This window comes from Lampetra fluviatilis, chromosome 29 (assembly GCF_964198595.1).
Source record: "Lampetra fluviatilis chromosome 29, kcLamFluv1.1, whole genome shotgun sequence".
Classification (NCBI taxonomy): Eukaryota; Metazoa; Chordata; class Hyperoartia; order Petromyzontiformes; family Petromyzontidae; genus Lampetra; species Lampetra fluviatilis.
In genome coordinates this window covers 4,226,997-4,250,643 of record NC_136303.1, presented here as the reverse complement: position 1 = coordinate 4,250,643, position 23,647 = coordinate 4,226,997, and the positions used below count along the sequence as shown (strand labels likewise).

Genomic DNA, 23,647 nt, shown 5'->3' with positions numbered 1-23,647 from the left:
CCCACACTCACCCACCCACACTCACTCACTCACCCACACTCACTCACCCACCCACCCACTCACCCTCCACTCACCCACCTACACTCACCCACGCACACTCACTCACCCACACTCACTCACCCACACTCACTCACCCACGCACACTCACCCACGCAAACTTACCCACACTCACCCACACTCACTCACCCACCCACTCACCCTCCACTCACCCACACTCACTCACCCACGCACACTCACTCACCCACACTCACTCACCCACACTCATTCACCCACACTCACGCACACTCACTCACCCACACTCACTCACTCACCCACGCACACTTACCCACACTCACCCACACTCACTCACCCACCCACTCACCCTCGCACACTCACTCACCCACACTCACTCACCCACACTCACTCACCCACACCCACGCACACTCACCCACACTCACTCACTCACCCACACTCACTCACTCACGCACACTCACTCACGCACACTCACTCACGCACACTCACCCACGCACACTCACTCACCCACACTCACTCACGCACACTCACTCACCCACACTCACCCACCCACACTCACTCACTCACCCACACTCACTCACCCACCCACCCACCCACTCACCCTCCACTCACCCACCCACACTCACCCACGCACACTCACTCACCCACACTCACTCACCCACACTCACTCACCCACGCACACTCACCCACGCAAACTTACCCACACTCACCCACACTCACTCACCCACCCACTCACCCTCCACTCACCCACACTCACTCACCCACGCACACTCACTCACCCACACTCACTCACCCACACTCATTCACCCACACTCACGCACACTCACTCACCCACACTCACTCACTCACTCACCCACGCACACTTACCCACACTCACCCACACTCACTCACCCACCCACTCACCCTCGCACACTCACTCACCCACACTCACTCACCCACACTCATTCACCCACACTCACGCACACTCACTCACCCACACTCACTCACTCACCCACGCACACTTACCCACACTCACGCACACTCACTCACCCACCCACTCACCCTCCACTCACCCACACAACCTTAAACATCTCTCACCGTGGCCCAATGCGCGTCTGGCCGGAGGCGCGCAAACAGGGCGGGGATTTCCGTCCGCGTCACTTCGCAGAAGGTCGTCCCCGTAACCCGCTCGGCTCAGCGCGACTCCAAAAGTAAAGAGAGAGAGCGAAAACCCCCCAACGCCGATTGTTTGGTCGTTTTTGTGTCGTTGCTGCTCGTTTCTCCGTCGGTTCCCGCACGAACTCCACCACCAAGCCCGACAACGACAACCCGGACCCATGCGCGCCCTCCGTCCGCCGCTCGTGGTTCCACGAGCATCTGCCGGAGCTCGAGAGGGTGAGTGGAATTAAAGGGCACGACACGCACGCACGTGGTCATCGTCGGCACGAACAACACAAAAACAAAAACGGACACGAAGTCGCACTCAAAACACGCGCCCGTGTTGCCCCGCAGTCCGTTACAACAACCGGTTCACACGAGTCGGGAAACCGGTAACCGTTTCGGGTGGAATTTCAGGGACGAGAGCGGCCAAGCGGCACGGCGGTTGTGCGAATTTGATTTTGGTGTGTTTCGTTTTTGTGAATTGTGCGCCATCATATATGTTGAAGACGGATCGTGTCGATTGACATTATATCCACGCGGATGAGTTAAGTTATTCTGCACAGATGTGTTGAGTTAAATTGTCTCACACGGATGTGTTGTTAATTGAAAGTATATTACGAGCTGCGCGTCGAGCGAAATTATCTCATACAGCTATGCGGAGTTGTTTTAGCTCATATCGGTGTGTAGAGTTAAATGATCTCACAGAGACGTGTGATTGCAAACACTATACAATATCTGTAGACTACGATCCACATCTATAGATTGTTGTACAGTATTGAGAAGCGGTGGTTACGAGTAACGCAAGCTAAGTGGAACTATAAAGTGAAAACCACACCAGTTGGCGATGGGAGTTTTTGCTGTAGTTGTACATTATTTACATTTACGTTGTAAAAGTTTTTTCCATCAGCAAAAAAAAATCTCTTTTAGAATTATTACGCTCTTACAATCACGCAATTGTGATTCACGGTTCTTTAATTCAATCTACCGCTGACCGCTCTTTGCGCTGTGAAGGCCCATTACCCAAAACGTCGGCTAACATTTATTCTAGGCAGTGTCGTATCGACGCTTGCTTCGAGTTTCGATTTTGCTGTACCTGTTGGGATAAATGCCTGTTACTGACTGTACAGAGTGGTCCACATGTCTTATGACCCCCCCCCCAATTAATCATTATTGATCCCTAACTTTTTCCTTTTTACATATTAATTTCTGCTTTAAATAAATAAATACCGTTTTTGAGAATTAAATGTGGGGGGAAGGGGGGGTCACACGACATCTGTACCACCCTGTACACTACATGCCTTTGATGGGTGGGGTTTGTTTGAGCCATACTTCACCACGTTGGTCACACAGAGGGATGGTGAAGAGATGGATCGGGCACCGGCTCACTTCGCACTCCTATCGTGTTTTTTTACATTGTTTGTTTGTAACTGTTTGTGAGAAAAGAGCTTCATAGCTCATCGGATTCCTCCAATGTCAATAAGTGTTCTGATACCGGTACATCACTTCGCCGCTGACGTTAGCCGTGACTCCTGACGAACAGAACCGGCACCTCGAGTTTCTATTTTGAACGGAGGAGACAGCCGAGGTGTTGGTTTTGTTGTGTGGATCCCACCATTTCGGTGGCTGTGGAAATCGAACCGATGACCATCAGTAACTCCACAGCTCTCCCTCGGAGGGATTGTCACGGAGGCGATTCACGTTCAAGCCACGAGAACAACAGGAACCACAGCGGCAATTACGCCGTACACTCAAGACACACGCTCTAACAACTCTTACACAGTTAGTACACTCTAATACTCATACACACAGACACACGCTCTAACAACTCTTACACGGTTAGTACACTCTAATACTCATACACACAGACACACGCTCTAACAACTCTTACACGGTTAGTACACTCTAATACTCATACACACAGACACACGCTCTAACAACTCTTACACAGTTAGTACACTCTAATGCTCATACACGCGCCCTAACAACTCTTACACAGTTAGTACACTCTAATACTCATACACACAGACACACGCTCTAACAAGTCTTACACAATACACTCTAATACTCATACACACAGACACACGCTCTAACAACTCTTACACAGTTAGTACACTCTAATACTCATACACACAGACACACGCTCTAACAAGTCTTACACAATACACTCTAATACTCATACACACAGACACACGCTCTAACAACTCTTACACAGTTAGTACACTCTAATACTCATACACACAGACACACGCTCTAACAACTCTTACACAGTTAGTACACTCTAATACTCATACACACAGATACACACTCTAATAACCCTTACACAGATACACCCGGCCGCACCAGGGTCGAAAACGGGTACCCGTACCCTACCCGATACCCGGCCGGGTATCGGGTAGGGTACGGGTAGGATGACCCGATTGCGACCTCTGGGATGAAGCCATGTTGCAGGCGCGGGTGGGTTGATTCTAGGATCTTGAATTGTGAGAAGAGACAAGACGTTGGGAAATGAGTGACAAACGGTGACTCACCAGTGACTCACGGCCTACCCGTACCCGGCCGCACCAGAGTCGCAAACGGGTACCCGTATTCGGGTAGCCGAGTATCGGGTAGGGTACGGGTATCGGGTACCCGGTTGCGACCTCTGCCTCGTGTGGTGCTGGCCGCGTTAGAGGCAGCAGACAGGCATCGCACTGGGGAAGAGAGAGAGACACGCGAGATGTTTCCGAGAAACCAGTGAGTTCCTGCTGTGCTGCTGTCATTAAGGGGAATTTCCCAGCCTTTCATTGCGTGTTCCAGTAAAGCCCTATTCAAGCCACAGCCCCCCCCCTCAGGCCACCCAACACCACAAATCATACAAACACGTCCGCCGTAGTATTACTCATGTAGTATTGGGCTCATACAAATATCCCCCCTATAGCCTTAACAAACTGTTGTGGGCAGTTATGAAGGGCAGAAGCAATCTGTCTCCCCGGTGGCGACGTTTAAACACGGCACCGGGTGCTCGTTTTGAGGCCGAGTCGACCTAGGGGAAGCCCAGGACCAGGTGTTTGGTGTCCGTGAGCGGGAATCGAACTCGAGTGTCCGGGTTCGTAGCGCACAGCAGGGACAAGCAAAACATGTTTGCAACGTGTCACAGTTGAGTTGCTAAGCTTCTAAAACTCGCACAGTGCTACAGTCAATGACTCACGCACCACACACTTACTCATTCACACTCAACGTTTTTCCGATTACCGGGTAAATTCTTTTTTTTAAAGCTCATCCTCCATGTCGATATATTAACTTTTTTTTTTCTAAATAATCGTCTATAGAACGTCTTATTTCGTCATTTCAACTCAACGCGATTGTTAATTCCTTCACGCCGGAGTGAAAAAAAAATCCCTTGCTGGCCAAAGATAGTTTCGGTTGCTGTATATGTGTTGAGAGCGATTTTCTGAAACAACAAGTTCATCTTAGGACCCCTCCCTGAGCCCGGCCCTGTTGTATACGGGTACAGGTTAAACAAGGTCGTGGGAAGAACCACATTTAGTCGAGCAAACTATGCAATGTCAGGGGCTTTATCATCGCATTCTATTCGTACGAATGATGGCAAATGTGTTCGGGAGCTGAATGCCAATGTTGAGGGCTGCTAGCCACAAGAGCGCTTGGGGAGAGATGTCTCGTGTATAGTTATTCTGCAACTTGAGTCACTACTTATGAGATCTTCACTCAAAACTGCTCTAGAGGAGTTGTACACCTCCCTAGCTGCCACTGCAATTTAGTGGCCTAAAATAAAATGTTTCGCTCCAGATGATCGCTGCAAAGTATGATCTGTGTTTTGATTTAGTGTGCTGATCTTAAAGGTGCATTGAAAAATGTTGACACTCCGACTGATGCTCCTGCTGTTGTGGAGTGACTCATGCAGCCAGCTATGGCTGCAGAGTTTGGTAGTACATGTTGTTTCCGTCGTTTATTGTGAAAATTCGGTCACAGTTCCTATGATCACTGTTTCATTGCTTTTATGGCTTTATTTTGGTGATTTTCGATACGTTTTTTTGGTTTGGCCATGTTTGTTTGTTGTAGTACAGAGTTAGACTGATGGCCTTAATGTAAGTTGTCTTGTGGTTGTTGTTGTTTGACTTGCATCCCACTGGGATTTTTGCACATTTTTGTGTACGGTGCTTTTTCTGCAACATTTTACTGTCTTTTCTTGGATTTTCTGTTTTCACTCAGTCACATATTCACTTTAAGATGTTTTTTGTTCATGTTTTTGTTTTTTGTTTGTTGCGGTTGCACCCGATTCAAGAGCCGAATGGCTCACAGGGCTATACCTAATACATGAACTTGAACTATTCCTCCGTTGAAGGGGCCCATGGCCACATCGGTCCACGATATGGTCCATTAGTTTGGGTTGCACGGCCACACTCGGACTACGGGCAGATAACCCCGTAGGTGTCCCCGACTGCACGTTTCTTAGCTGTCAACAGCACCAAATGCGGGTGGAGCCGTGTTCTTGTGCAGGGAAATTGAGTTTGCAGGTCCACACGGCGTACAGCCGTTTTAATACGAGCACGTAGTTTTGTGTTTGTTTGTCAATTTGTTTTGTGTTTTTCCCTTGTGATGGGACTTCGTAGCGCGAACGTTGAGATTCATAAGGGACACGGGGTCATCAATAAGGCCTGAATTGGGTCTGTATAAGTTATTGCACTGACAAGGGGTTTACAGGTGTGTTAAAGTCTCCCATAGACTTCAACGTTAAATTATCTCATAGACTCCAATGTTCAAGTCTCTCAGATTCCAATGTTAAAATCTCCCATAGACTCCAATCTTAAAGTCTCCCGTAGACTCCAATTTTTTATTCTCCCATAGACTCCAATCTTAAAGTCTCCCGTAGACTCCAATTTTGTATTCTCCCATAGACTCCAATGTTAAAGTCTCTCATAGACTCCAATGTTGAGGTTTATAAGGGTCACGGGGTGACCAATAAGCTCTGAATTGGTCTATAATAAGGTAGGGCACTGACAAGGGGTTGACGGGGATGCATTCTGTAGGTACGTTTCATCATTTGCAGGTAAAAGGTACGGACTGAAAATACTGGAGTCTAGCCGTAGAGAGCATGGGTTGACAACCTCTCAAAGAATAAGAAGATACATTTGTCATCTCTTTTAGTCTTTGACCAAAATAATTTGAGAACCGCATCACACGCACAACTCTACTTGTCCACAAACAGCAGCAGCAGCAGCAACAGATATACAGCAAGACAACAACAACAACACACAGTCTGAATTAATAAACAAAATAGGTCATGGAATAAACCGCGTCTGTTTAGTGTATAATCCTCCATTGATTAATCTTTAACAATGCAGTTTGTACATTTCGTTTTCACCAAGACATTCCATAGTGACCCCATTCCCTGCCATATTTAATCAATTATCTTTACACTAATTCTAGATTTGAAGCTTTCGTGATTGCAATGATTCATACTCTTAGTATCTTTACACTAAATTAACTTTAAGATAAGAGTAAAAAAACACAACGGCTGACGTTCATAAAAGTTGAAGGCGGTATAGTACTATATTAATAAAGCAAGTGCAGAATATCTTAACCGGAATTGATATCTTGAAAGCATTTAGCGCGGGGCCCTTGAAAGTGCGGGGCCCGTAGCTATGCAGTATATGTAGTAGTAGTAGCTATGTAGTAGCTACTACATATGTAGTAGTAGTAGCTACTACATGTGATGTAGCTACTTTTGCTACGAGGAAAATCCGGCACTGCAAGAGCCGCAATGCAACGTGGTAACGAGAGGGTCGTGGTCTTCGATAAGTAGCGTCACGAAGCGGTCCTTTAAGGAGCCACCGCGTGCGCCTCTCCGGAGCCGCAGGTTGTCGAGCCCTGGACGATGAGCTGCATCTGATGCGTGGCATGACCAGGACCAGATTATGTTTGATACGGGGGAGGAGGGCACGGGGCTGTTTAAATCTTTGAGAGGGGCTCCTCTTTGCATGTTCATTTCCTTCCCTTCGGGGCCGTCCATAAATGACGTCACGCGCCTAGGGGGGGGAGGGGGAGTCAGACATTTGTGACGATGTGTGACGAGGGGGGTGGGGGAGTGAGAAATGTGACGTCACGTCAAAATGCGCGACTTTAAATAAATGTAGACAACACGTTCTACTGAATTAAATAGACTTTTTAATAAATGTTTTCTCCTACAACATCAGAGTGCAGCGCCACATTAAATACGCACTACAATGACAATAGTTTAAAGCGACTTTGAGCATCTTTTATTTTGGGGGGGGGGGGGGGGGCAGAGCTTTGTGACGTCATATTTGAGGGGGGGGTCTGACTTTTTGTGACGCCGTGTCACGAGGGGGGGGGGGGGTCAAAAATCGTCCAAAATCGCGTGACGTAATTTATGGCCGGCCCCTTCACTGTTTAACCGGCACACTTCGTTCCACTCATTGTAAAGCTACGTCAGCGTTCGGACGAACTGTAACAAACAAGCCATTTTAATTTCGGCACACGACTGGTGTAGTTGTAGTAGTAGTATAACAAGCACAGTGATGCTGCGGCTTTAATTACTACAGAACCTATAGGATTCATCTTCTTGGTTCTTTCGGTAAAGTCACGTAGAAGGGAAATAATAAAATAATAAAAATTAAACATAATAAAATAATTCTCACTTTACCGAAAGAACCAAGAAGATGAATACCGGCAGTCACGAAAGCTTTATATCGAAATTTAACCTATAGGATGTTTCAGAGTACTACAGGATGGCGTTTCAGCCGTTAAAAAGCCCATAAACCCCTCCTGCGTTATTCCAATTAACGATGTTCAATTTCGCCTAGATGACGATACAAATCAGTAATGTGTTCAGTGTAAGACGAACTCACTTAACTGTCGGACCACGGGAAGGCTACCGCGCATCTCTCCGTGAATGAAAAAATCAAAGACACAGGCCGCCCCAGTAGTCCGATTGTGGCCGTGCAACCCAAACGAATGGACCATATAGTGGACCGATGTGGCCATGGGCCCCTTCAACGGAGGAATCGAATGAATAACTGCACAAGACATCTCTCCCCAAGCGCTCTCGTGGCTAGCAGGCCTCAACATTGACATTCAGCTCCCGAACACATTTGCCATCGTGGTCCGTGACATTGCATAGTTGCTTGACTAAATGTGTTTTTTTCTACTTTACCCTTTTTCGTGATGTCATCACACATTTATTTTTTATTTTTTATTTGAAGCTTTCGTGACTGCAGGAAATCATACTCTTATTTTTTTACCATTTTCGCCTTTAATCGGTTTCACAACCTCGGCAAAACACGCGTCAGCAATGGTGCTGACACGAGCAAGGGCAGCGTTTGACGAATCAATTCGTAGATTTGTCAATGAAATGCTTTTTAATAGAGATTGTGATCAGAGAAATGAGCATGCAGTGTGGGTTGATATATTACGCACATGAATGGTCTCATGGAAATGAGTCAAGCTGTATATACATTTGCAATCTACTCCTAATCTTCTCAGCTTTCTTTGGCATGGGTATGAGAGGCCACACACATCAGGGAATATTTTAATATGCGTAAGAGCAACATGTGACGTAACTTCACGTGACTGATTTGATAATGTTGAAGTTCTGTGCAAAACTAGCTACTACTGGCCAAGACTAATTAGATAATCTATCCAAATTTAAGGAAATAACAATTATTTGAACCTTTCGGATAGCTACCGATTTAGTGCTGCGTGGAGGCGAATCATCAAATAATACATTGTTTAAATGCATGCTTATACAGGCCACTATACTTCATTAGGGATTACCGTTGGTCGGGCTATTTTAAACAACACAATAGACAGGAAGGACAAGCTCAAAGGGTTTACACCATTGGAACCTCATTTGCCAGTAAACATATGATCGGGCGTGGACCAATCAACTTCAGCTTTAAAGCTGACTTGGGTGTGGACCAATCAACTTCAAGGACAGTGCACATCATCAGAGTTATGTTTTTTGTTTGCATTATGACTGCAGGTATTGTGGTCTATGTAAACATGACTCCTTGTAAAAAAGGTGTCAGTTTTGTTGCCAGATAGAAGGGTAAAAAAACCAATGATCAAGTTCAAAGGGCTCGCATAATGCACATGCATAATGTACGTTGACTCAGTAATCCGCCCCTCCCCCCCGCTTGCCGTTCCTTTATTCACAGCTTCTTGAGAAAGTGCCTTTGCTGGGTGGCCGTAATGAGGGGAGCAGGTGACCTCCTCCTCCTCTTCCTCCTCGTCGTGGGTCTGGAGTCCCAGGTGACCCTGCATGCCCTGTCCACGTCGGCAACGGGTAGGTCTACCGGCTTGACCACCTTTACTCGGAGGACATTCAAATTGGTCGCTTTGGCTCTGAACGACACCACTCTATATGTCCACCTCACGGTCTGTGTTCTATTTAAAGCTTTCGTGACTGCAGGGATTCATCTTCTTGGTTCTTTCGGTAAAGTCACGTAGAAGGGAAATAATAAAATAATAAAAATAAAACATCATAAAATAATTCTCACGACGTTTCGGCCACAACGCAAGCAGCCGTCCTCAGGTGAAAAACAGGTCTGTCGGAAAGACAGGTTCATTCAGACGCTGTGAACTTTCCCGAAAGACCCAAATAATATTCGTTTTCAATCGTAACAGCAATAAATACGTCAACAAAAGGTGGCGATTACAATTTTCTCACTTTTGTCATAATACAATTTATGTATATTTTACTAGGCCTGTGTCAATCTACTGTCGTTTGCAGGCCTCTTCCCACACCCAGTTGGTAATGATGGTTGTTTGGTTGAGGGGCGATGCCCAGGATCGGTTCACATATCATTCGCTACTGATGTTGTCTCTGCCCAGGAATCCAACTCAGGTCACCTTGGCTCCATGGTGCAGTCTGCTTAGCACCACCACCCCCACCTCCCTCCTCCAAGAAATATATTACGTGCAAATGTTCAACTGCATATTCCGATTCCTGCTACAGTTTTAACGTAACATTTTGCACTTCGATCTCCCAGTCATGAGGCATGCGTGCGCGTGTGCTCTTCTGGCGGAACGGTGGCGCAGTGGTTAGCGCACAGCGCTACGAAGCCACACACCTGAGTTAGATTCACGGCCATGGCTAACACGGGTGAACGAATGATATCAAAATCGGTGCTGGGTCTTTCCTTCCCTTGGTTGATGTAGTATCTGGTGCGGTGTGTATAAAACATAAGCACTGGGGGAGACGGTGCAGCTGGCGGCGTGGTTTTTCGGCCACGCCACCACCCTGGTGTTGTGCTGCTCATAAACAGAACGAGCCTCAAACCAGCCCGTTGACGGCTACGCGGGGAGCGAGATAAACGGGGGGGAATCTGTCTCGTGCGCCGTTGTCGTTGTGTGACCTGCAGGCCACGATGGCGTGCACGCAACGCGCGTGTCGTGTTCGTCTGAAAATGTCAACTTGACCTGGGATGCCCGGTGCACATGGACACCGGGCCGTGACGCCAAAGCATTGAACGTCACCTACAGAGTCTCCTTTTTAGACCATCGAAGGTAAAAAGGAAGTGAATTTAATTATAATGTGTGCCCCCTGCATTCATGAATTGCACCATTTGAAGTTGTGGTGATCTTTCGATTTAAAGCTTTCGTGACTGCAGGGATTCATCTTCTTGGTTCTTTCGGTAAAGTCGCGTAGAAGGGAAGTAATAAAATAATAAAAATAAAACATAATAAAACAATTCTCACGACGTTTCGGCCACAACGCAAGCAGCCGTCCTCAGGTGAAGACCAGGTCTGTCGGGGAGACAGCGTCTGAATGACAGACCTGGTCTTCACCTGAGGACGGCTGCTTGCGTTGTGGCCGAAACGTCGTGAGAATAATTTTATTATGTTTTATTTTTATTATTTTATTATTTCCCTTCTACGTGACTTTACCGAAAGAACCAAGAAGTTGTGGTGATCGTTTCAGCATTTTGCTCCCACTGGCGTTCAAATCTGTTACGTGGAAATCAACGTGAAATTGGAAATCTGCTGACCTCTCTTTGACTACGTTGAAATGCTGACTTCGACCTTATCCCCAAAACCTTGCACATCATAAGCTTTCAATTGACTCCTCATCCATTGAAATCGGTAGAACAGACTAGGAGGAGTTATCTCGATAAAGAAGCACGCCTGAGATCGATACATAACCAATAGATGCGTACTGTAAATATATTTATATATATAAATATATATTTATATAAATATATTTACAGATTATCCACATGCGGTTTATCCGATTCGCGGACAAAACCGCACACCTGACATTTTGACATAAATTAATAACTCGTGGATTTTCATTTCAGCTCAAATTCATAATCTAAAAACAGCTATACATTGTTATTCTTGGAAATGTTGATTGCAAGTCGCGTGCTTAAACAGAACAAATGTGCTCTGGTAAATCCGAAATCCACGTGATTGCATCTACAGTACAGTAGTTGCATATCTCTACAACGGTGGGCGGTGTTTGATTGATGTTGATTGGCGTGGCTCTGCTGTCACCCACTTAGTGGATCGAGTCTTCTGCGCGGGCTCAGGAAAGTGTCATCACTGAGTGCGCGCATCGATCGGTCGACCGTCAGTATTTGTTCATTAACAAACCCAAATTTCTCAACGTGAACATCATGTCTACCTATATTAGTGGTTTTTGGCATAGAGCTCCACGTAAAATGGCTTTTTTTTATTATCCGCGATTTTGAATTATCCGTGGCCATTCCTCCCCGCCATCATAACGGATAATCGAGAGTCTACTGTACATTGAATTGGAGTGTCATTTCCATACTGGAATATCGCAGTTTTACAGTCATACGTGAATACGACGTTAATGAGGAAGCATGCTCGCACGTTCTCGTTTATTCCGCTCACCCCTTCCGTCCTTTAAGGAAAGCGATCCTGTCGTGCAAGTGCGAAGATGATGCGTCGCCTGTGGCCGGTGGCAGTAAGGGCTGCTGGGACCACTGCCAAATCAACAACTATTTCGGAAGTTCTAGCTCAATAGAATTCGTGAGCGTGGCGCCTTGGAGCCATGGAGTGAGCGAGAAGCAGCTGGACGGTGTCAGTGACCACCCCTTCAATCTGTACAGATACAGTGGGTACCCTGCACTCATTTTATAGCTGATATACGCATCTGTGTACGTATGTTGAACTTCTTTCGCGCCGTACGTAGCCCACCGTGCTAATCGGAGGTGCGCAGGGGGAAGAAGAACTAATCGCGAAAAAACAGTTTTAAAGAAATGAGTTTTAAATCGAGATTTAAAAGTGCAGAGCTCCAGTGGCTTCCTAATACGTGAGGGAAGAGCGTTCCAGACGGCCGCACAAGCGCACCCGAAAACGCGCGATGCGGTAACCGGCTTTGTTCGATGGCAGCCTAAAAGCCGCTACTGCTGCGAGGATGACCGGATGATCAGTCATCGTATCTGCCTGAACTTTACAATTCTTATGCGTTTGGCGTGTGTTGTCTGGGCTAATTCCCCAATAGCAACACAACTCTATGCAAAAGTGAAATTTCGATTTAAAGCTTTCGTGACTGCAGGGATTCGTCTTCTTGGTTCTTTCGGTAAAGTCATGTAGAATGGAAATAATAAAATAAAATAAATAAAACATAATAAAATAATTCTCACGACGTTTCGGCCACAACGCAAGCAGCCGTCCTCAGGTGAAGAACAGGTCTGTCGGAAAGACAGCGTCTGAATGAAACACCCCAGGTTTGGAGCATCTATTTAAGCTGGGTTGGAGGGAGAAGAGAGCCTAGACAAAATAATTTGCATATCAAGAGGAATTTAGCATATTTATGGGAAATGCAGATATGCGATTAGTACTACTGCTAAAGTTGTTTGCATATTTGATTATCTTAACACGAGTCACAGTCCCTCTCTCCCCACCTGTAATGTCTGGACGCACAGAGATTGTTCGAACATGTTTTCAGCCTTATTTGAAAAGCTTAATAAAGTTTGTCAAATGTTTGGCGAACGATGTTACGTGTGACAGGCTGCGTGTGCATGTCGAGATTTTAATGCGGGAATATTCAATTTCATTGCAGTCATTCCGAGCTCACCGACTGGATTACGAGTGGAAGAGACCGACAACATGATGTACAGAGTGTCATGGAATGAAAAACATGGGTTTCACGTCGTTCATAATTATGAGGTCAGCTACCAAAAGGCTCCAGACGGAAAGTGGAAGGTAAACAACCACCAGTACTCTTTGGTTCTTTCGGTAAAGTCACGTAGGCGAAAAATAAAAAAATAGAAAAAAAAATAGAAATTAAAAAACAACGACGTTTCGATTGCAACACAAGCATTCATCATCACAGCAAGGACATTTTTACTGAAGTGGGAGATAAACCAGGGTTAGGGCAGTTAAATAAGTCAGAGAGGGGGAGGGTGGGGGGGGCGGCGGGCGAATGGGGAGAGGAATGGGAGCATTGCAGGGACGCTGAGAGCAAAGAGGCACCACGATCACTGCCAAGATCGATGATGGCGTCCAAAGCAAAATAGCCCACTGCTAAACGCTGAGGATGCAATTAACTCGGTAAAATAGACTAATACCCGGTATATAAGATGGAACAACTATGAACAGTGAAATTTTACTACCAGTACTCTCAATGGTTATGGCACGATAAACACCTGCTTAATTACCGTCGGTTATCTTCTTGGTTCTTTCGGTAAAGTCACGTAGAAGGGAAATAATAAAATAATAAAAATAAAACATAATAAAATTATTCTCACGACGTTTCTCAGGTGAAGACCAGGTCTGTCTTTCTGACAGACCTGGTCTTCACCTGAGGACGGCTGCTTGCGTTGTGGCCGAAACGTCGTGAGAATTATTTTATTATGTTTTATTTTATTATTTTATTACTTCCCTTCTATGTGACTTTACCAAAAGAACCAAGAAGATGAATCCCTGCAGTCACGAAAGCTTTAAATCGAAATTTACCGTCGGTTACTCTACAATCGATCGGTGGGTTGCTTCTGGTTGGGTGTAAAGCGTGGGCACTCGCACCTCGCGTAATAATGTCCGGCCAACGTAGAAGAGTAGGCCAAACACCCCTCGAGAGAACGGAATTTTTTAGTTTGTTTGTCTTAGAGCTCCCTGCAGTGGGACAACCCTTCCACCCAGCAGTGCTGCGAACGAGCACTTGCAGGGCTGCGCCTTGTGATATTAAACCCTTTGGCCCGATTTTGTTTTCATCCGCGGTGTCTCGGCACGCGCCGTCTTCCGTTGCCGTGGGCCACGCGGCACGACGAACCCGGAGACGAATTGAAATCCGTGCAGTCTGACAGTTTGTTTCGGATTTTTTGGGATTGTTAGCGACATCGATTCCAAGTCGCCCGCGTACGCGATGGGAACAACTGACGAGGAACATCGCCCCCCGCCCCCCCCCCCCACACCCTCCTCGTACAGGCAGGATAATGTCCACTTGCCAGGGTCGGCGCTGCATATCCCTTGTGCAGGGATAAGCTGCCATTCGGCGAGTTCCACCCCTACGGCATACCCCCCCCCCCAGGGATCCCCTAGCGTTGGTGTACGGTGTTTTTTTCCTGCAATATTTCGCTGTCTTTTATTGGATTTTCTGTTTGCACTTAGTCACATATTCACTTTAAGATGTTTTTATGTTCATGTTTTTGTTTTTTGTTTGTTGCGGTTGCACCCGAATCAAGAGCCGAATGGCTCACAGGGCTATACCTAATAAATGAACTTGAACTTGAAGTCATGCCCCTATGGTCCTCATCCTCCTAGGAGAGGGGGGGGGGTCCCCTAGGCGAGATTAATTGTGGCCGTTTTTGCGTCCGGGATCTTTCACGGGGTTGTCGAGAGCGGGGCTCAGGATTGTGCGGGGAGTTGTGTTGCGTTACGGGCGCGGTAGAAATGCGGGTCATGCCTACCATCTATTCATTCAAACGTTATTGCCGCGTCCGTGACTGTTGAATGCAGACGATGCGTGAGACCGACATGGACTACCTGATGTTTAATAAGAATCATCTCGGGAGCGGCGGCGACTTTAACTTGCGAGTCCGAGCAGGAATAAGGAACACAACGTTGTACACTGGGCATTGGGGCCCATGGAGCGCAGTGGTCCCGTATCAAGGTGATCTCTTTTTAAATATTTTATATTAAGTTCGCTTGCTTGCTTACGACCGTGCAAATCTTTCGGTCGTTTTTTAACCCACTTCCCGTGATCCAATCGAGCTGACATTTTCCACACAGACTCGTTGTGCGTGACAATTACACTTTTTTAGGACAAAAATATTATATTTAATTACCAATTGCTTAATAGTGCAATGCAATCATCTGACCCATAGGTGGCAGCCATCTCAAGCCAGAGGACGAGAGGACTCTAGCCGCCCCGCATATAAAGGATTTATAGTGAAAAACTTAGTTTTTACGGGTTATACTTGTTAATGATCTATATTAAAAACCCATTTCTTTAGAAATGCTTTTTTGTGTTTAGTTTGTTGTCCTTTCCCCCACTCCACACGCCTCCGATTAGCGCGGTTGGCTATGTACGGTGAGAAAGAAATTCAACATTCATGCATACAAACCACACCTCCAATTAGCATGGTTGGCTACATTTAACGTGGAATATACACTCCCCCGCTTTCACTGAAATATTCCATTTCAAATGCGTGACGATGAGACGATGCGATGTCAAAGTGTCCTGAGATATCCCTGCGTATCGGAAAGCGTTCTATTCAAAACAAAGCGTCATGAATCCGCACTAACCATCGTGTTGAAGAGGGGGCACAGTGCCACCATGATGAGACCCTCATACAGCAGTGGATTGATAATGGACTGGAAAATGTGTCATTATCGTTTAAGATTACTGTGTTATCATAGCTGTGGAGGAGTAAACATGGCTTAGTGTGATATTTTGGTATGTAAATTGCAGTGCCACCTTGCCTTAAGGGTCATTGAGAATTTCGGCAAGTTATTATAGACATCGTCACGAACACATTTTTATGAATAATCTGCATAGTAAGCGGCTAATGTGGATGCATGTTTTTTTCATATTATCATTATCACGTTCTGACCCCTTGCCCCTACTGGACATCTGTGAAAAAGAGCTTTATAGTTAATCGGATTCCTCCTGTATAAACACATTCTTCCTGCGGAGGGAGCTGGTAGGAACGTTGGGTTGCTCGGTCAATGGCCAGGGTCAACGGCGGCGTGGTGTATTCCGCAAATATGCCCAACTGTGAGGGCGGGCACAAGCCGGCGTGAGTAGGTTAAACATTGAGTTTTATAAGGGCACCACGGGGTGACCAGCCCCTCCCCACCCAGCCCCACCCCTCCAACCCCACCCAGTCCCTCCCCACCCTCCCCACCCAGCCTCTCCCTACCCTCCCCACCCAGGCCTTCCACCCCCTCCCTAACCAGCCCCTCCCCACCCTCCCCACCCAGCCCCTCCCCACCCTCCCCTCCCCACCCAGCCCCTCCCTCCCCACCCAACCCCTCCCTGCACGACATACGGATGGACACAATAATCCCCTGTGGGCTGGTGGAACCAGTGGGTTCCTACCAGTAATATATATTATGATTAGCATTACCATTTAATGGTGACATCACCGTCCCCCTTTGCACACTTTGTGCCAAGCATTATTTATGAATGGCATTTTTGTTCGTATGCTCACTGTTATCCTTATTACACATTTACACCCATTCGGGTAAAAGCCATTTCACAACATCGCCTCCCTCCCACGCCCACCCGCCCCCCCCCCCGACCATGAAACAACCGCAGACGACACCCGCCTATGAAGCACGGCGCCTCGCTCGACACTGATGGCGCGATAACCAGTGCCGGATGAAGCTAATGCGGGGCCTGTAGCATATGTTATAAAGGGGCCCTAAATAAGAAGAAAAATATATATAAATATTAAAACACACATTTTTTTACTTGCATAGTAAAGTAATTGTATTTTTTCATTTGCTCTACAGCCAGGTAATACGACAAATCGCTATAACCTTAAACACTCAGTCATTCATAAAAGTTGAAGGCAGTATAGTACTATAGTAATAGAGCAAGCGCAGAATCACTGAACTGGAATTGATAGCTTGAAAGCATTTAGCGTGGGGCACTTGAAAGTGCGGGACCTCGTAGCATATGTACCAACTTTTGCGACGAGGATAATCCGGCACTGGCGATAACCAACGTTCGCTCTTTTCGTCTTTTGATTTGTTTGTGGTGTGTGCTCAGTCACGGTTCCTAAAGAAGGCTCGCTGATCGCTTTGGTGATTCCCATCTTCGCCTGCCTCATCGTCTGCGGAGTATTGTCGGTGATGTGTCTCGTTTATCGCAAGAGGTAAGAAGAAGCGGTGGATTTTATCAAAACTACTGGCGCAGATGCCAAGACTTACGATTTTTTTGCAAAAAAACCCTCGTACCAATTTTCAAATAGAAAATTGTGTCGAGGCATTTCTTTCCCCCAAAGGTTTTATTTTTATTTCATGAAGCTGTACGATTGCCCTCAATAATAATTAGCCTACTGCGTAAACAGGTAGGCTTGGCAAGTGCGCCACAGTGCAGTGGTGCTGTGTCTGACTGAGACTGTTTAATATGAGCCCATAACATTTGCTCATGTCTATTTGAATGTGGCTGATGATGACTCTTCAACAAAGTCAGCAAATGCCCTCTTGATCAACTTTGCTATGAACAGCACACCCATATAGCTAAATCAGCTCAAGCCTCCCGTATATCACGTGACGTCTACGTGGCCACCCCCACTCTGAACCCCTCTCCCCGCCCACTGTCAAAATGGACGCTGTTCCGTACAGCAGCAGCAGAAGTGTAGTAGGTTCAATGAGACTTGGACGACGTAGTCGGAGGCACACTTATTTATTAACCATTTCACTCCATACAGGCCAAGGTATACAACACTCGAAGGGGTATCGGCCCCTTCACCCGTCTAACTGGGAGATCCCACAATCTCTATCCCGGCTAACCTACTCCCAGGTCCTCCACTCGAGAGCTAGGGGAGGCTAGCTGACCCAGCTCTGGCCAAGCTGGGATCACGGCACCCTTAGTCACTAGACCGGCTCTTACAAGAGCATCGGCTCTGGGCTCTCGGGGCCACGCCACTGGCTTGCCCTGGTCGGTCCTTAGAAGGACGGCGATCCAGGGGAGTCCCAGGGCCTATCTAGCCGGTCTTCCTTCTTCACTGGCTTAAGCTGAACACTGAACCCCGAGCCCACCGGCTCACCGCCTTATATAGCAACTCCCCCCCCCCGAGGGGTGGGGCCTTGGGGGATCACAGCGCCGTTTCAGCCCCCCAGGGCTAACCGATGTGGACGTGGATGTAAGCATCCTTCCGCGTGCGGCATAACCACCCCTGGTGTGTTTGTTCGCCCTCCCGTAACACCTCTACAGAAGCACCGATGCCCTGATGCAGCCTCTCCCTCCTCCTCCCTTTGCTCCCGTGTCTCTGTTCCTTTCCCATCCTTTACGTCTCATCCCCCGTTCCTCCTCTTCTTCTCTCTCTCTCGTTCCTTTCTCTTTTTCCTTGACAATATATTGCTGACTCTACCTCCCCTTCCCGTGGTGTGACATGGGTAACAGTTAGCCAGTTAATACCATGTGTTTGGACTTCATTAGTCCCTTGATCAACCATCAGCCGCCCTTTTGCTACGCTCCCCGTCGTTAACCCCACATTGAGCAGCGCGGTGAAAAATTGTCCAATTAACCTCCCAAGGCTCATATGGCCCTCATCCGTCAGTGACACAATGACTACGTATGCATTTGCACCTTGCACTGCAGAGTAAAGTTTATACTGCGTAAACTACACGTGCAGCACTTGCTTAGCTATGTTTCACCAATGTTACGAACAAAATCATTCCAGTGCAAGCACATGACAGTTATTATACGCAGTAAGTGTACTCAGTGGAAACACTCATTCGGAAACCCGCAGCATGCTTTGCATTTCAGGATGGCATCACCGTTCTTGCACACGTTCGGCACGTGGCCTTGCGATGGTCACCACATACTAAAGTGCCTGCCACAGAGTCGGCACTCTCCCATTAGCACGGTTGCCTGCTTACGGAGCGAAAGAAGTTCAACGTACATTTATACAGGACCGGTTCAGATAATCATCACTGGTGGTGGCTGTGAGCGTGAATCGAACTCGGGTCATCGGGTTCGTAGCGCATCGTGCTATCTGCTGCAGCACCACCGCTCCCCCCACACACACACGCGCACGCATGCGGGCGCATGTGTGTGTGTGTGTTCTGCGTATATACCGCACACACTATCCAACGCAGATGTTTTACTGCTCGACACGAATCGGGATCCGTCTCTCCCTCCACATCCATCTCAACCATCTGTGTTCGTCCACAGGCTGAAGAAGGAGTTTTGGCCGAATATCCCCAACTTCGAACCGTTCATCACGAACATCTTGGAAGGCGACGATCTCCGTTTTCAGGTAACTCATCTTTACTCGTGCCGTCATTTGTCGCGTTTGCCGAATGGCACCCCCCTCTCTCTCTCTCTCGAGGATACCCTGGGACGCTTTGGCACTGCCTACCTGCACTGGCTGTCCCTAGGGCTCGTTGTTATAATAGAGGCGCCACAGTGGCGAGCTGTTAACTACATTGCCTGCTATGCAGGAGGTCGTGGTACCGTACCCAACGCTGACGCCTGTATATTTGGAGTTTGCTTGTTCTCCCATTGGTTGCGTTCAGTTTTCTCCGGGTCCTCCGGTTTTTCCCTCCACATTTAGAATCGACGTGCGTGCAGAGGATTTGTCTGCTATAACTTTCCACGCGATGATGATAAGCCACTTCGTTGAGCTATCATTCGTGATAGCCAAGTCGCGTCTGAAAAAGAGCCGTATAGCTCAGTGGGCCTTACCTGGTAAAATAAAATACGTTTTTAAATAGTTTACGATAATAATGATGTCAACTTGTAACGCGTTGCCACACGGTATTCCTATTCTTGGTTTTTTCGGTAAAGTCACGTAGAAGGGAAAAAATAAAATATTTTCCCTTCTACGTCACTTTACCGAAAGAACCAAGAATATGAATCCCTGCAGTCACGAAAGCTTTAAATCGAAATTGACACGGTATTCCCTCACTCTCGAAGAGAGAGAGGGAGGGAGAGCGACTTGGAGGCACGATGAATCATCGACAAGCGGGAAAGGCAGCAACCAGGCGGTGAGCCGGCGCTACCAACAATTGCCCAAGCTCTACGGTTCTCTACATATATTTTTTTATATTTTCGGCCGATTAATGAGTGTTCGTGCGTGGGGGGGGAAATCGGAGCACCCGAACGATGCCTCGATGCCCACGGGAAGGAGGCAGTTTCGCAGCATCGGTGCGACCCACCAACCCTCTTCCGCCTTCACAGGCGTTCGCCATCAGTTGCTGCGTGTGCCACGGCGTTCCGTCTCTCTCTCTCTCTCTGCAGCGTTGCCCTGCCCTGACCCCTCTGCCCCTAATCCTCCTTCTTCACGAATGTCCAGTGTGGTCCGCATGTCTTGTGACCCACAATTAATTGACCCCCCCCCCCCCCCCCCAAATTTAGTTTCCCCCCTTCGCTTATTGATTTCTGCTTTCACATCTGTTGGTATGTGAAAATATTAAGAAGTTTTGGAGAACTAAACGGGGGTCACAACACATCTGGACCACCCTGTACTTTGCTCCGATTGCATGTCGATGCCGTGAACGTTGGCGCTGTCGTTGCGACGTCTCACGACCTTCAGCCGGGCTTGGCCATCGCTTTTATTTAACGGCGTTTGAGCGGCGGTGAGAGCGGTTCGCCAATGTGATTCCTGCAACTTTCTCTTCATCCCGTAGCTCTTCCAACAGAAGAAGCCTCAAGGCTGGATCGTTGAAGACCAGGCCCCAAGTAAAGTGGAAGTGGTCTCGGAGGTGGAAGTTAACGGTGTGGAGAAGCTGTTCGGCCTTCCGGTACCTCTGTCTCACCACCTCAGTCAACTCCAACATATGCAAGTCCGATACAGCAGCATCGCGCGCCCTAAAAAGACAATGCCGCTCTTCACCATCGTGCCGCCAGGGCACCGGCCCTTGCCAGCGGCCTCACGCGAATCAAACGACGCCGGCGGCGACACCGACACCGACGACGACGCGACGCCGTACTTTGGCCGCGCCGACGACAAGCTCCCGTTCCTCGACGGCACGCGGGCGGCGCCGTCTAGGGCCGCCGCCCTGGCCGCGCGGGGGACTGCTCCGCCGCAGGGGCTTCTGCCGCGCAACGTAGGCCGAGCGCAATCCTACGACAGGCTCCGGGACGGAGGGGGCTCGCGACGAGGAGGAGGCTACTCCGTGAGCGGCGCGAGTGGCGCTGACGACTACGTCTCTCCCTCGGCGCTTTGGAGGGAAGACGTTCGGCCGATCATCGGCTTCGGCGAGGCGGGCGCTGCCGGCCTCGTCGTCTCGATAAGCGCGGCTGCGTCGTCTGAAATGGCAACTGGCGTGGAGGGTAACGGCGCAAACGGCGGGTTAAAATACGTGACCTTGATTCACAACCTGATGCCCTTGAGTAGCGACGGACAGCTTGATCGCCGCTCTGGCTGCGTGGAATTTGAAGAGCGGCTTTCATTGGCTGATTACTGCAGGGAAGCTTTCCTGTCTGGCCCAGAATGCAAAATGACAAACTCTGGCGGTGAGCTTTGCCAAAGCGTCAGGGATCACATTGCGGCTGAAATAAGAACCGCAACGTCAAATTATCACGAGCTGCAAAGGTTGGAACCGCTTGAACAGGTGGCCAGCAGCGGACGGGTTGAATCGTGCGCCTTCAATCACGGCGTTGAAATGCACAACGGGTACGTTTCGGAGGCGGCAGCGTTTGACGGCGCCTCGGCAATCGTGGTGCGCGCGGGCGACGCCCCGCAGTACATCCGCATGGAGACGGCGCCACGGCTCGCCGAAGGCAACGAAACGGAGCAGGTCGCGCCCGGACGCGTGGTCGGCGGCGTCGAGCAGTTCGCCGGAGGTCGCCCGGCGCTCGCCGCCGCCGCCGATGACCCCAAGGGCCTCGCCGCGTCGGCGGAGTTCGGCGCCGGCTCCGCGCTGCTCCCTCTGGGCGGCTCATTTGCCGCCTCGTTGACTCGGCTCGCCTGCCCCGCGGCGAGTGCGGCGACCGCGGCGTCACCGCAGCCGCAGCCGCCCTCGGCGATCGCCGTCCAGTTGTACGCCGACGCGGTGGCGATGCAGAGCTACGCGAGCGTGCTGGTGGTGGAGTATCCCGGCGCTCACTGCCTTCCGTTGAGGTGTACGGAACAGGCGACGGGCGACTGGGTACCAGGGCACCCCCAGCAGGCTCTGTGCGGCGTCGTCGCTTGTTCGAGCGCGCTCCCTCTGGCTCGCGCAGGAGCTGTTTCCACGTGTGGCTACGTCACGCTGCCGTGACTGACGCGATGATGTTTTTTTCCGGCCCTTTTAGCCGTTGCGCTCAGGAAGCTTGCCTGTGGAATATCGCAACGGGGAATAATGGCACGCCGAAATAAAGGCATCGATATAAAACATCGACATGAAGAAAATGTACGAGACCAAAAACAATGATGTCTTTTGTTTCGGCGTCTTTTTTTTTTCTACGTCGAATATTTACAGCGAAGAGGAGTGTCTACAATTAATACCCGAGACGGAATAGCCCAGCCAGACTGCTCATTGTTGAAGCTTCTGCGACAGACGATGGGCGAGCGGCCACCGAGACCTTGCCCGCGAGCCCTGGGCGGTGCCAGTCGCCGATTCAACTGGCCCAGGTCACTTGTGCAAATAAGACCCTGCTGGTGGCTCGAGTTCTCACCTGGCTACATGGCGAGATGTTAGCTACCTCGCCTGGTATACAAGAGGTCGTGGATTCGATCCCGACCCTGACACCAGTATATTTGGAGATTGCATGTCTCTCTCTCTTCGTGTGGATTTTTCTCCGGATCCTCCGGGTTTTTTCCCTCCGTATTTAGAATCAGCATCACGCGTTGACAATATTTGGCCCCCAGAAATTTAAGCCACTTCGTTGAAATATCATTTGTGGCCAGGTCACTTCTGAAAAAGAGCTAAGTGGGTCTTACCTGGTAAAATGAAAAAAGTTTAGTTTACATGAACTGTGGCGTATATTGCTCCTGTTCATGGCTATGTCCCATTGCCTAAAATTATTTAATTTGCATAGCCCTTTATCCAGTGCTGGATAAAGGCTAATCCTGGCCAATTCTGTCACGGGGTTGTGTGGTAAATCACAACGGTCGTCAGTGCGAGTATTTAGTGACCAGGGGCCTGCCCAGGAATGGTTTAGATATTGACTTGCTGCTGCTGCAGGTGTTAGCTGTGGCCGGAAAACCAACTAAAGTTGTTTGTTCGGTTCCTAGTGCAGTGCACTGCAGAAGGTAATGTAAACTTTAAATAAGCATGCTCAGGCAGCACGAATGTGGACACATTTGCTCGTGGGAATATTGTAACTAAATATTACGCATCGCATTGCATCTCATGTTCTGTACCAAACTGCAAAAATGACATTAATATATTTTATTGAGAATAA

At 48.4% G+C, this 23,647-nt stretch overlaps 1 protein-coding gene across 1 annotated transcript; it reads left to right on the top strand.

Moving 5' to 3' along the window:
• Nucleotides 1-1,094: 1,094 nt before the first annotated feature.
• On the top strand, nucleotides 1,095-23,647 carry LOC144942961 (uncharacterized). The gene is made up of 9 exons (XM_078870024.1): nucleotides 1,095-1,386; nucleotides 9,327-9,454; nucleotides 10,533-10,677; nucleotides 12,045-12,250; nucleotides 13,202-13,344; nucleotides 15,097-15,250; nucleotides 17,357-17,462; nucleotides 19,490-19,574; nucleotides 20,947-23,647. The coding sequence occupies exons 2-9, from the start codon at nucleotides 9,361-9,363 to the stop codon at nucleotides 22,519-22,521; spliced, it is 2,508 nt and encodes an 835-aa protein (XP_078726150.1). The 5' UTR covers nucleotides 1,095-1,386; nucleotides 9,327-9,360; the 3' UTR covers nucleotides 22,522-23,647.